General features: G+C 38.5%; 1 protein-coding gene across 1 annotated transcript in view; it reads left to right on the top strand.

Annotated features, from left to right (window-relative positions):
- ARHGEF26 (Rho guanine nucleotide exchange factor 26) overlaps positions 1 to 14,226 on the top strand; it is a 153,022-nt gene that overhangs the window by 33,570 nt on the left and 105,226 nt on the right. The window contains exons 5-6 of the mRNA XM_029214364.1: positions 1,500 to 1,556; positions 4,595 to 4,755. Coding sequence (XP_029070197.1) covers positions 1,500 to 1,556; positions 4,595 to 4,755 — 218 coding nt within the window. The remainder of the gene's footprint in view (positions 1 to 1,499; positions 1,557 to 4,594; positions 4,756 to 14,226) is intronic.

Here is a 14,226-nt window from a genome sequence, read left to right as displayed (position 1 = left end):
TGAGATTTCAAGGAGAAAGAATAATGTAAAATCTCCAACTGTTAAGAAAAGCTTATTTATTTTTGAATGAATGATGTTATGCAATACGTATTTAGTCATCATGGTTTTTATATTTCATTGGATACATTTAAAGTAACACATGGTTAAAATGTCTAAATTTACAATCAGCAGCAAAATATATCTTTTTTTTTTTTTTTTTTGCCGTACGCGGGCCTCTCACTGTTGTGGCCTCTCCCGTTGCGGAGCACAGGCTCCGGACGCGCAGGCTCAGTGGCCATGGCTCACGGGCCCAGCCGCTCCGCGGCATGTGGGATCCTCCGGGACCGGGGCACAAACCCTTGTCCCCTGCATCGGCAGGCGGACCCTCAACCACTGCACCACCAGGGAAGCCCCAAAATATATCTTTAAAATTCTTTAAGTTTAGGATGAAAACCTGAGATGCCAACTTAAAAATGGGTCTAAGGGAACATGGTTTTTACGGGGTTTTTTTGAGAAGTATGATAGCCAAACGTTTGAAGACCTTTGTTATATTTTATTGCTATTAATTTTTCACGCAAGGGGAGGGCACTCTCTTCCTGCTCTTCTTCTTGTGAAGTGCAGGATTTAATTGGTTGGTATTTTGCATAGGCCTTCCCTTTTGCTAATTAAACTTTAACTGAAAAACATGAATATCTTTCATGTGCCAGACTCAGTGCCGGGTATATCAGAAGAGACTCCAGGTCCTGCCTTCACGGAGTTCATAGTTCAGCCTCTACTCTTTGGGTTAGAGACTGAATTTTGATAGGAACTACAGCAGTCAGGTAAAAATGTGCGGCAGTTGAGTCAGGAACCGCAGGGATTCAACTAGGGATACAACCGTATTACTGCAAGTATGGTACTTGCAGAAGAAGAATGGTAGCATTCTTGGTTCTTGTAGGTACTGTGGCTTCTCCAAAGACTATCAGGTTAATATCCTTATTTGTCAAAATTAAATATGCCTGAAAGACTGCTGAAATTGGACCAAGGGGACTGCATTTCCTTGTTTGATTGGGTTTTTATAAAGAGCATTGCTGTTCCACTGAGTCTTTGTGAAAAAATAGTGTTAAAATTACTCTTTCAATGAAATAAGGACACCATATTACTGACCAGGGTTCTGGGCAGTAAACTCTTAGAGTGGTGGCTTCATTTTCTTTATTATCAGGAATTTCTTCAGTTATGAATCAGAAGATTAATTTCATAAGTATTTTAGGACTAGCCAGAACTAAGAGTAGAACAGATTAACCCAACCTGATAGGATAGTGTTCTAGACACTTTTCATTTCTTTAGTGTTGAGCTATGCTAATTTATTAGTGTAATTAAATGTCATTTGAGGGGTGTGAGACTCAAAATTAGTATGTACTGAATTCAACATTTTGCGTAATTTCTCTTAATTCATTTTTGAAGGGCATAGAGTTCTGTCTTACATAATAAAGAAGTTGTTTAAGTAAATGCGCTCAACTTTATTTTGCTTTTCCCCCTAGGTGAAAAGAAATGGATTATCTCAGACAGTTAGCCAGGAAGAAAGAAAGAGACAAGAGGTATGTTTTCCACCAAGCAGATGCTTTAGGGTTCCAAGGGGTGCCTGTTATGTTCAGCGTTTTCCTTTGACGATGTATCCATTTTGTTGTTTTTTTTTTTACAAAAGGAGTATGTGATCATTGTCAAATAAAACTACACATAAGCTCCCATAAAAGAAAATTTAAAATATACCAATGTCATTTTAACTTAACAAAGCACCTAGTCTGTGTGTATTTACACTGGAAGAAATATGTTGAAAAATGAAACAGACATTATTTAGATCCTGGAACTGAAAAAGGGTGTTAGTGGAAAAACTGGTGAAATCTGAATAAAATGTGAATATTTGTCTGCAGACAAAGTGTAACGTACCCTGGATAGGGAAAGGCAGGTGAAGGAAATTTAGCAACTCTGAACCCCCTTTGCAAGATTTCTATAAATCTAAAATTATACCAAAATAAAAGTTTACCTAATAAAAAGTAAAACATAATAAGAGGGTTTCATAACTTGAAGTTTAATAAATGCAGTTTAAGAAAATTGCTCACTGTAATAATACTGCAAAGTTGTCAAAGTACTTTCCTTCTGTTTTATGCATATGAGTATGGAGATACAGAAGCTTAGGCATATACATGCATGTAAATCAATTCCACAGAGGACATGAGATACCTTTTTCTTATTTCTTTGGCCTGAAATAACACAAAAATATAAGGATGCGTTGTAGTGCCATTTTTTTAACTTTAAAAAAACAAAATAGTATATAACATTGGTGTACACATCTCTGAGAATTAAAAATGTATTACATTTATAATTTTTTTCTTATTTTTATTTATTAAGAAACTAAGACTTAAACTAAAATAGAAGTCCTACATTCTCCTCCTCTGTCTCATTCCCTTCCTCTCCTCCCCAGAGGCAACTATAATTATGAATTGATGTGTACCCATCCAATCATGTATTAGGTATATTTATGTACATATACTTGTGTATATCTGTTAAGATGTAGATAAATGGTATGATTCTGAACGTGTTTTGGTTGGTTGCTTTTTACATTCAACACTGTTTTTGAGATTTATCCATGTTAATGCATGTTAATCTAGATCATTTATTCAAACTACTGTATAGTATTCCATTCTCTAAATACTACTTTAAATAAAAATCTGTTCTCCTAGTGAGGGACAACAGGCAGTACTTTTTTCTTTACGGTTAACATTGTGGCATAAACAATATTTCTCTCTGTTTGTGGACAAATTCAAGAGCTTCTCCAGGGTCCTAGTCCCATTTGAATATTTCTTTTCTTTTAAACCTATTCTGTTTCCCTTATATTTTGAAAATATTTATTTAGGTTTGTGATTTAAAAAAGTAATGACTGGGAATTCCCTGGCAGTCCAGTGGTTAGGACTCTGTGCTTTCACTGGCTAGGGCCCAGGTTCAATCCCTGGTAATGACAGCAAATCTAACTATGGTCTCTTTCTATTCCTATACAGATATTTTAACAGGTCTAATGTAATTTGCTTTTAAGTAGTTGATGACCCAATTGCATGTTTTAAGTTATTACATTAAACTTATTATATTAAACTACCACTTACTCATATTTTCCTGTGATCTACTCTGTATAGTTTATCATATCTTTTTGTTTGAATCTTCACATTTTGGATTTGATTACAAAAGTCTCTGCTTTTGAAAATATTTTTTAGTCATTCCAAGGCACTATATCCATCAACAACCTGAAATCCATTATTTTTGGTCAGGATGGGTGAATTTTCTTTAGTTTGCATTACATTTCCTGGGGATGATTGTATTGATTGAATAGAATCACACGCGATACAGGTTGAATGAGACTCTTAATGTTCTTACTCTTTACTCATTAGATGATTATATCACTTAAGTCCCTGGAGCGCAACTGAGATTAGACCAGTATGACTTCTCTAAAAGCTTATGGATGCTAAAAAGAGAGGTGAACCCCGAGACTAGCACCACTAACCTGACTTAAAGAATTATGGCTCACCTACCGGCAGCGGGGCGTCCACCTGCCTGTGCCTGACTGCTCCCACCCGGCCTCAGCTGGAGCACAGGGTCTCACGGGGAGAATCTTCTGTGCCCTTTGGGCCAAGCACTGAGGGGAAGAACCCTGGAGGTCAAGGGGGTTGATGGCAGTGTTACTAGGGTAGGTCTCCAGGAAGAATGGGAAACCTCAAGCCTGCAAGGATGTTCACTACCCCTCCCTGAGGAGGAATTCTCCCTGCCTGGCCATTCTTGGAGAATCTGCTTTTGTTAAGGTGCTAGATGAATTCCTTACACAGGGCGCTGGTGTCTCTCCACATATATGGGTTGGCTTTTGATAATTAATGAACGCTTATCAGGTAAACCACTGTGTGCCTGACATCAAGAGTTTCTGCCGAGGGTCCTTCGCTCCTTCTTGAGACACTGATGAGAGCAGAGAGGGTGGCTTGTTGGACGGAATTACTTTCAGTTGTATGAGTTTATATAAAAGAATTCCTGTGGCTGATAAGAACCTTTTGAGGGTAGGTCCAATCATGCTCTTTAATGCACCCAGAATATTTGTTCTTATTAACCACAAATTAGTTGGATTAAAACATAGGGAGAGAAAGGAGGACCCACAAGGGAGGGAAGAAATGTATTTGTGAGAAATTTTCTCTGAATCCCAAGTGAGGTCCATAAATCTTCACTGTCCCAGAGCAGCATGCTTTGAAATCAGGGCTGGAGGAGATGACCCCAAAGGTTAATTAATGTCACACTGAGATTTTACGACATGCCCTAGCTTCCTCCCAGAGATTCTGCCCCCTGGCAAAGTGTGACCTCAGGATGCAGCCTCAAGTCAACCAAATACTTTCATTTACACTATTTACACTCTAGGCAGTGACTGTTTCTCAAAATTTGGGTATATGTGCCTTATATAAAGACAGTAGTTTGGTAATGTAGTTTTTAATACTTATCTTTTTGTATTTTTTGAGATATTATGTTATTCTTATAGCAGAATTATGAGAGCTAGGTTTAATTCTTTAATTGAAGGAATGAATAACACATTTCTTCTTCCTTCTATCAGGCTATCTTTGAAGTTATATCCTCTGAACATTCATATTTACTCAGCTTGGAGATCTTGATACGAATGTTTAAAAATTCTAAAGCACTGAGTGATACGATGACCAAAACAGAGAGTCACCATCTTTTCTCCAATATTACAGATGTCTGTGAGGCAAGCAAAAAGTAAGTTCACTTTCGTTTGCCTTTGGTCATGCCAAGACATTACTTGTTAACAAAGAGCTGCGTTATGTCAAAAGGAAGACATTTAGAGGTGTGAAGTCTCTCATTTGTTCAGTTGGCTTCTATCTTTATTCCTTGAAATAAATTTTAAGATGTGTTTCAAGGTGTTGATGTATAGACAGATGCTAAGTGTGTAATTAATTGTCACAGAAGACAGTTATATCTAAGGTGTCTATATTCATTCTCTTTCTCCCTATTTCTCCTTTTTCCCTTTTATTTTTCCTTTTTAATTATTGCCAATAATATAACAACATTAGTTGGAAGGAAACAAGGTAACTCACTATCAAACCATTCAAATACAGACATTATTTCTGTTTACATTTTCATAATAGTCTTGTCCTTGTTAAGATATGTATATATTATTTTTAAAATGCAGTCATAGTGACCATAACGATTTACAGATTTTCCCTATTTCACTTTCCATAAGCGCTATTAGAAGAGTTTCCATTATTTTTTTTTTTTTTTTTTTTTTCGGTACGTGGGCCTCTCACTGTTGTGGCCTCTCCTGTTGCGGAGCACAGGCTCCGGATGCGCAGGCTCAGCAGCCATGGCTTACGGGCCCAGCTGCTCCGCGGCATGTGGGATCTTCCCGGACCAGGGCACAAACCCGTGTCCCCTGCGTCGGCAGGCGGACTCTTAACCACTGCGCCACCAGGGAAGCCCTCCATTATTATTCTTAATGAGTGCAGGAAGCTCAGTTTGTACACCAGTGGTGAGCTCTTCTATCCTTCCGAGGGAACTACACAGCCTATACTGGAGCCATGTGCCAGCAGTTTTGAGCCACCCGAAGTTGCTATTTTGGTAGATCAAAATGGATTGAATATTGGCAGTTTTGTATGGTTGGGTCAAAGGTAGGTTTACTGTACAACTCATAGCTTAAGCTTCAAGGCTCCTCATTTGCAAGGGCACCTTTTAAATATTTGCTTTTGTGCCTAATTTTTTTCTTAGAGGGCCTCCAAATTGTACAGGCTTCAGGGCCCACAAAAAACAGGATCTGTCCCTGGGGTGAGTACCCCTTGTGAATCTGGACGTTGTTCATTTGTCACTTTAGGGAAAATCCAAGTAGGCAGTGACGGTAACACGTTTGTATCCCTGGCTCCGTCGCTGTGTGCAGGTAGATTTTCCTTTTGAACTGCAAGATTGAACATCTGTGCTGAACAGGTTAGCATGTGAGTTGGGGCCACTGCAGAGATGCAATTTGTGGTCAGATCAGCGAGCTCTCCCAATATTTTATGGTAGTGACACAACTTCAGAAGTCAGATTCTGCCACAAGAAAAGATCTTGACAATCTTATTACTGGCATGGATACTTAAAAATATGTGTCCAGAGGACCTGCTGGGCCTTAGAGAACAGGGGCCTGTGGTGTGCAGGTGGTGACACACACTGCAGCTTGGAAGTCTTTTTTCAGAAGCTGGGTCATTGCTTGTGTTCAGCCTGTTGGGTTTTTTTTTGGTACTAGTCTTGCCCATTTTGGTAAGAGAAATGAAAAATCTCCTTTCTCCCGTTAGTGAAGGGGGCAGAGCAAGAGCCTTAGATGGTGTGTCCCTGTTCAACAGGTATTCAGATTTCAAAATGAGTGTTTCATTTTAACTTGTACTTTGGTTTAACTATGAAAATAAATCTCCATGTTAGATATATCGCTATAAAGAATTATTTCTGTTTTGATAACCATAAAATGTAAGTTATGATTTTAATTAGAATATGTTTCCTGAAAACCATGGTGGCATGTTTTTCACTCCTCTCTGGAATTGTTCTTTGAATCGTGTGGCCATCAGTCCACTTCTCATAGCGTATAAATGACTCTAGAGAGAGCTGTTAGTTCTGACTGTTGAGTAGCAGCAGTTCTTGAACAGAGTATGTTTTGGGTCCTAAGAGTCTTTGGGCCTCGGCAGCACTGCTCGTGTACCAGGCATGCTTCAGAAGGAGCCTGGGCCCCAGTAATCACATCTTGTCTTGGTAGTTGGTTAACCTTGAGAAGGTTGCTAAACCTCTCCAACTCATTTCTCAGATATAAAATGGGGATAAAAACCATAATTGGTTAACCCTGAAATAAGTCATTTTATTTAAATTATAGATGAAAATTTTATTATTTTAATTTCACTCATTTACAAAATATAAATCTCTTATGATTTTATTTAAATGTTTTCATTTCTGTGGTAACTTAAAATAAGAGGCTATTCTGGACATTTTTGTCTATTTTTCATTTTTAAAACAAAACTCAGACTTCTCAGCCTGCATTAAATGATAAAGAAAGAAATATCTTTATCCTTTACATTTTTTGTTTTGTTTTTATTTGAAATGCAGTGTTTTAATTTGGAGAGATGCCTATGTAATGTTTGATCTGTTATATTTCAACTAAGAATGATCAGCTTCTGCATGGTAATCCTGTGTCTGTATCATAATAACTTACATTACAAAAGTTTATTGAAGTTTGAAATACTCATTTCAGATACAGCCTTTTTAAAATTCAAAGTTCTCAGAAGATTTACAAAACCTATTTCATTATGTAAAGCCTGCTTGTTGAATTTCCAGCATTTGGGCACCAAGAGTGACTGACTCTCAAGTGGTAATGCCTTCATGTACTACCCATGAAAGAGTTTCCAGTCCTAAGAAATCATAAAATTTTCATTTTTTTCTTGAATAAACAAACGATCAGTGTCTGAATTAAGTACTGATTAAGTGGGGCATTGTTAAGTGTGGCATAATCAAGACTATTTTCATTGCTTTACTTTTACCTGATGAAAAATTGTAGCTATAGGTGGCGGGATATTCAGTGGAGGCTGAGGTCACAACATGCTCAGCATTTGACTTAACAATGTGATGTCTGGTCCTCTTTACAGTGGCTCAGGTTCTTCACTGTTTTCCAGTAAATGTCACCAAGAAGCCCTTATGTGTAAGAGGATGCTATATGAAAACAAACAGGCAGGGACAAGATCATTCTGATTCTGGGTGTGTGCATTTATCAGTGGATGTTCCTACTGAATTCTTTCCTGCCTTATAAAGAATTGCTCATTTTAGTCAACACTTGTGGAGCCTCCTATTCTGCCAGATGCCTGGATTCTAGAGCATTTCAGCTGATGGCATCTGCCCTGTGGCTCTTGGCCCTCAGGGGCCAGTGGCGGCCAATGGAACATCCCCAGTGTGTGTGCAGAGGCATCCTAGAGCAGGGCACTTACCCGAAATGGGCAGGTTTGGGTCATGCTGGAGGTTATGGGCCTAGGGCCCCTGGTGAGAATCACAGGTGAGGATGAGAGAAGATGGTAATGGCCTTTGTGTGCCTGCTGAGGAGTTTTTACTGTTTACTGAAGGCTGGGTGGACACAATGGGCAATTAAGTAGGGGACTGACGTGGTGGTCTGGGAGATGACAGTAGAATGGTGTTTGCATAAGAGAGGAGGTGAAGATGGTGAAAGGTTTGGGGCCATTGCAGTAACACAGCCAGAGATGATGGGAATCCTATAGGAGTCCTAGGAGGAAGGACTTGAAGGATATTTAGAACCTGTAATCCCGAGGACTTGGCAAGAGAGAGGGAGGAGTTTTATTTACCTCCCAGTGTCTGCCTGGTTGACTGTGGATGCTGGTTGTATTATCCAGGGTGTAAGGGAAACAGGTTGGGGCTTAATGAGGGAGATAAGGAATTCAATTTGGGGCAAGTTTGAAATGACTGTGGAGCATGAGGGGAAGGTGCCTAGTTGAAAGGAGAAAAAGATTAGAATTCCAGACAAATCTTGACTTGAATGTAGATTTGAGTCATGTACGTTCTTGGCACAGTGGGTTTAAGTGAGATACTAGAGCTTGTAGTGATGGTTTTTAAGTGGTGGTGGTGGTACTGGTGGTGGTTGTGTTTGCCTCCTGGGGGCATTTGGAATGTGTTTTCGGTTGCCCCAGTGACCTGGAGACTCTATTGGCATTAGTAGGTGGGGGCCAGAGGTGCCAGACATCCTACAAGTGGTAGAACTGCCCTAGAAAAGCATGAATTGTCCCACCCAAATGCCCATTGTGTCCTCCTTGAGATGCACAGATCGAGCAAAAAGAAAAAGAAAACCAAGGTCAGAATTTTGGCACAGAAACATTTAAGGAGCCTACATCGGGGGCGTGGGGGAGAAAATTGAAGCAAATAGGGTAAGAATTACTGCCAAGACCTTTCTCAGGCCCCTTGGCTGTGGAGGGTTTGCCCCTGTCTTTAATGCCTTCCTGTCACCCCCTGTGTCAGTGCCATGGGCAAGGCAGCTGTTTGCTTTGTAATCTTCTTTAAAGGCATATGCGGGGAGGCAGCTGGAACCCTACTGGTTCTGTATTTGACCCCTCCTACAAAGAGTGCGGCCCTTTTCTTTTTCTTGGGATGATTAGAACTAAATCCTCCTAAGTTCAGGCAGTCCCAGTGTGCCTTTGACCTCCCAGCTCTGGACCTACTTCCTTCTACCTTTGACTGTTTTAACTTCCCTCTGACTCAAATGCATGAAATCTCCCTGGATTCATGGTCTCTCTGCCTTTTAAGCCCCAAAGGTGTCCTAAAAACGTAATCATTCCATGAAAAAAAGGGAGTATTAGATATCTTTTGTTTAGAAAAGAATAGGCTTAATTCATAAATAAACACCACACATTGTATATGCTTTGCCTATTTGCATATATCCTTTGATTATTTTTTTTGTTCTGCTTTTACGTATCTGTGTTCATTTGGAATAATTTATAGATAGTTGCCATATTAATAGAAAAAGACCTACAAGTATGATTAATTTTCATGAATTAGCAACAGAATATGATCTTATTCAGTAATTCCACTTGTTTTTAAATTTAAGATCTATTGATGGTAAAAGACTGATACTATGGAAAGGAGATTGCCTTTTGTATAAGACTGAATATTAATCCCACTGCTGTGTTTAGAAACATTAAGGTCTAAGTAAGGTCTTTTGCATTAAAATGTTTTCTGCAAAATGAAAACTAGGTGAACCTCTGTTTTGATGTTTTATAAAATGATGTGTTTTTAATCTTTTTTTTTTTACATCTTTATTGGAGTAAAATTGCTTTACAATAGTGTGTTAGTTTCTGCTTTATAGCAAAGTGAATCAGTTATACATATACATATGTTCCCATATCTCTTCCCTCTTGTGTCTCCCTCCCTCCCACCCTCCCTATCCCACCCCTCCAGGCCGTCACAAAGCACCGAGCTGATCTCCCTGTGCTATGCGGCTGCTTCCCACTAGCTATCTACCTTACGTTTGGTAGTGTATGTCCATGCCTCTCTCTCGCTTTGTCACAGCTTACCCTTCCCTCTCCCCATATCCTCAAGTCCATGCTCTAGTAGGTCTGTGTCTTTATTCCTGTCTTACCCCTAGGTTCTTCATGACATTTTTTTTCTTAAATTCCACATATATGTGTTAGCATACGGTATTTGTCTTTCTCTTTCTGACTTCACTCTGTATGACAGACTCTAGGTCTATCCACCTCATTACAAATAGCTCAATTTCGTTTCTTTTTATGGCTGAGTAATATTCCATTGTATATATGTGCCACACCTTCTTTATCCATTCATCCGATGATGGACACTTAGGTTGTTTTCATCTCCGGGCTATTGTAAATAGAGCTGCAATGAACATTTTGGTACATGACTCTTTTTGAATTATGGTTTTCTCAGGGTATATGCCCAGTAGTGGGATTGCTGGGTCATATGGTAGTTCTATTTGTAGTTTTTTAAGGAACCTCCATACTGTTCTCCATAGTGGCTGTACCAATTCACATTCCCACCAGCAGTGCAAGAGTGTTCCCTTTTCTCCACACCCTCTCCAGCATTTATTGTTTCTAGATTTTTTGATGATGGCCATTCTGACTGGTGTGAGGTGATATCTCATTGTAGTTTTGATTTGCATTTCTCTAATGATTAATGATGTTGAGCATTCTATCACGTGTTTGTTGCAGTCTGTATACCTTCTTTGGAGAAATGTCTGTTTAGGTCTTCTGCCCATTTATGGATTGGGTTGTTTGTTTTTTGTTATTGAGCTGCATGAGCTGCTTATAAATTTTGGCGATTAATCCTTTGTCAGTTGCTTCATTTGCAAATATTTTTTCTGAGGGTTGTGTTTTGGTCTTGTTTATGGTTTCCTTTGCTGTGCAAAAGCTTTGAAGTTTCATTAGGTCCCATTTGTTTATTTTTATTTCCATTTCTCTAGGAAGTGGGTCAAAAAGTATCTTGCTGTGATTTATGTCATAGAGTGTTCTGCCTGTGTTTTCCTCTAACAGTTTGATAGTTTCTGGCCTTACATTTAGGTCTTTAATCCATTTTGAGCATATTTTTGTGTATGGTGTTAGGGAGTGATCTAATCTCATACTTTTACATGTACCTGTCCAGTTTTACCAGCACCACTTATTGAAGAGGCTGTCCTTTCTCCACTGTACATTCCTGCCTGCTTTATCAAAGATAAGGTGACCATATGTGTGTGGGTTTATCTCTGGGCTTTCTATCCTGTTCCACTGATCTTTCTGTTTTTGTGCCAGTACCATACTGTCTTGATTACTGTAGCTTTGTAGTATAGTCTGAAGTCAGGGAGCCTGATTCCTCCAGCTCCGTTTTTCGTTCTCAAGATTGCTTTGGCTATTCGGTGTCTGTTGTGTTTCCATACAAATTGTGAAATTTTTTGTTCTAGTTCTGTGAAAAATGCCAGTGGTAGTTTGATAGGGATTGCATTGAATCTGTAGATTGCTTTGGGTAGTAGAGTCATTTTCACAATGTTGATTCTTCCAATCCAAGAACATGGTATATCTCTCCATCTATTTGTATCATCTTTAATTTCTTTCATCAGTGTCTTATAATTTTTTGCATACAGGTCTTTTGTTTCCTTAGGTAGGTTTATTCCTAGATATTTTATTCTTTTTGTTGCAGTGGTAAATGGGAGTGTTTTCTTGATTTCACTTTCAGATTTTTCATCATTAGTATATAGGAATGCCAGAGATTTCTGTGCATTAATTTTGTATCCTGCTACTTTACCAAATTCATTGATTAGCTCTAGTAGTTTTCTGGTAGCATCTTTAGGATTGTCTATGTGTAGTATCATGTCATCTGCAAACAGTGACAGATTTACTTCTTCTTTTCCGATTTGGATTCCTTTTATTTCCTTTTCTTCTCTGATTGCTGTGGCTAAAACTTCCAAAATTATGTTGAATAAGAGTGGTGAGAGTGGGCAACCTTGTCTTGTTCCTGATCTTAGTGGAAATGCTTTCAGTTTTTCACCATTGAGGACGATGTTGACTGTGGGTTTGTCATATATGGCCTTTATTATGTTGAGGAAAGTTCTCTCTGTGCCTACTTTCTGGAGGGTTTTTATCGTAAATGGGTGTTGAATTTTGTCAAAAGCTTTTTCTGCATCTATTGAGATGATCATATGGTTTTTCTCCTTCAGTTTGTTAATATGGTGTATCACATTGATTGATTTGTGTATATTGAAGAATCCTTGCATTCCTGGAATAAACCCCACTTGATCATGGTGTATGATCCTTTTTATGTGCTGTTGGGTTCTGTTTGCTAGTATTTTGTTGAGGATCTTTGAATCTATGTTCATCAGTGATATTGGCCTGTAGTTTTCTTTCTTTGTGACATCCTTGTCTGGTTTTGGTATCAAGGTGATGGTGGCCTCGTAGAATGAGTTTGGGAGTGTTCCTCCCTCTGCTATATTTTGGAAGAGTGTGAGAAGGATAGGTGTTAGCTCTTCTCTAAATGTTTGATAGAATTCGCCTGTGAAGCCATCTGGTCCTGGGCTTTTTTGTTTGTTGGAAGATTTTTAATCACAGTTTCAATTTCAGTGCTTGTGATTGGTCTGTCCATATTTTCTGTTTCTTCCTGATTCAGTCTTGGCAGGTTGTGCATTTCTAAGAATTTGTCCATTTCTTCCAGGTTGTCCATTTTATTGGCATAGAGTTGCTTGTAGTAATCTCTCATGATCTTTTGTATTTCTGCAGTGTCAGTTGTTACTTGTCCATTTTCATTTCTAATTCTATTGATTTCAGTCTTCTCCCTTTTTTTCTTGATGAGCCTGGCTAATGTTTTATCAATTTTGTTTATCTTCTCAAAGAACCAGCTTTTAGTTTTATTGATCTTTGCTATCGTTTCCTTCATTTCTTTTTCATTTATTTCTGATCTGATTTTTATGATTTCTTTCCTTCTGCTAACTTTGGGGTTTTTTTGTTCTTCTTTCTCTAATTGCTTTAGGTGCAAGGTTAGGTTGTTTATTCGAGATGTTTCCTGTTTCTTAAGGTAGGATTGTATTGCTATAAACTTCCCTCTTAGAACTGCTTTTGCTGCATCCCATAGGTTTTGGGTCATCATGTCTCCATTGTCATTTGTTTCTAGGTATTCTTTGATCTCCTCTTTGATTTCTCCAGTGATCACTTCGTTATTAAGTAGTGTATTGTTTAGCCTCCATGTGTTTGTATTTTTTACAGATCTTTTCCTGTAATTGATATCTAGTCTCATAGCGTTGTGGTCAGAAAAGATACTTGATACAATTTCAATTTTCTTAAATTTACCAAGGCTTGATTTGTGACCAAGATATGATCTATCCTGGAGAATGTTCCATGAGCACTTGAGAAAAGTGTGTATTCTGTTGTTTTTGGATGGAATGTCCTATAAATATCAATTAAGTCCATCTTGTTTAATGTATCATTTAAAGCTTGTGTTTCCTTATTTATTTTCATTTTGGATGATCTGTCTATTGGTGAAAGTGGGGTGTTAAAGTCCCCTACTATGATTGTGTTACTGTCGATTTCCCCTTTTATGGCTGTTAGTATTTGCCTTATGTATTGAGGTGCTCCTATGTGGGGTGCATAAATATTTACAATTGTTATATCTTCTTCTTGGATCGGTCCCTTGATCATTATGTAGTGTCCTTCTTTGTCTCTTCTAATAGTCTTTATTTTAAAGTCTATTTTGTCTGATATGAGAATTGCTACTCCAGCTTTTTTTTGATTTCCATTTGCATGAAAAGCGTTTTTCCATTCCCTCACTTTCAGTCTGTATGTGTCCCTAGGTCTGAAGTGGGTCTCTTGTAGACAGCATATATACGGGTCTTGTTTTTGTATCCATTCAGCCGGTCTGTGTGTTTTGGTTGGAGCATTTAATCCATTTATATTTAATTTAATTATCGATATGTATGTTCCTATTACCGTATTCTTAATTGTTTTGGGTTTGTTTTTGTAGGTCGTTTCGTTCTCTTGTATTTCCTGCCTAGAGAAGTTCCTTTAGCATTTGTTGTAAAGGTGATTTGGTGGTGCTGAACTCTCTCAGCTCTTGCTTGTCTGTAAAGGGTTTAATTTCTCCATCAAATCTGAATGAGATCCTTGCTGGGTAGAGTAAACCTGGTTGCAGGTTTTTGTCCTTCATCACTTTAAATATGTCCTGCCAGTCCCTTCTGGCTTGCAGAGTTTC

This window comes from Monodon monoceros, unplaced genomic scaffold (genome assembly GCF_005190385.1).
Source record: "Monodon monoceros isolate NGI ecotype Baffin Bay Population unplaced genomic scaffold, NGI_Narwhal_1 Super_Scaffold_11, whole genome shotgun sequence".
NCBI lineage: Eukaryota > Metazoa > Chordata > Mammalia > Artiodactyla > Monodontidae > Monodon > Monodon monoceros.
Note: the sequence above shows the minus strand (reverse complement) of the source record. Positions and strands in the feature narration are given on the sequence as shown.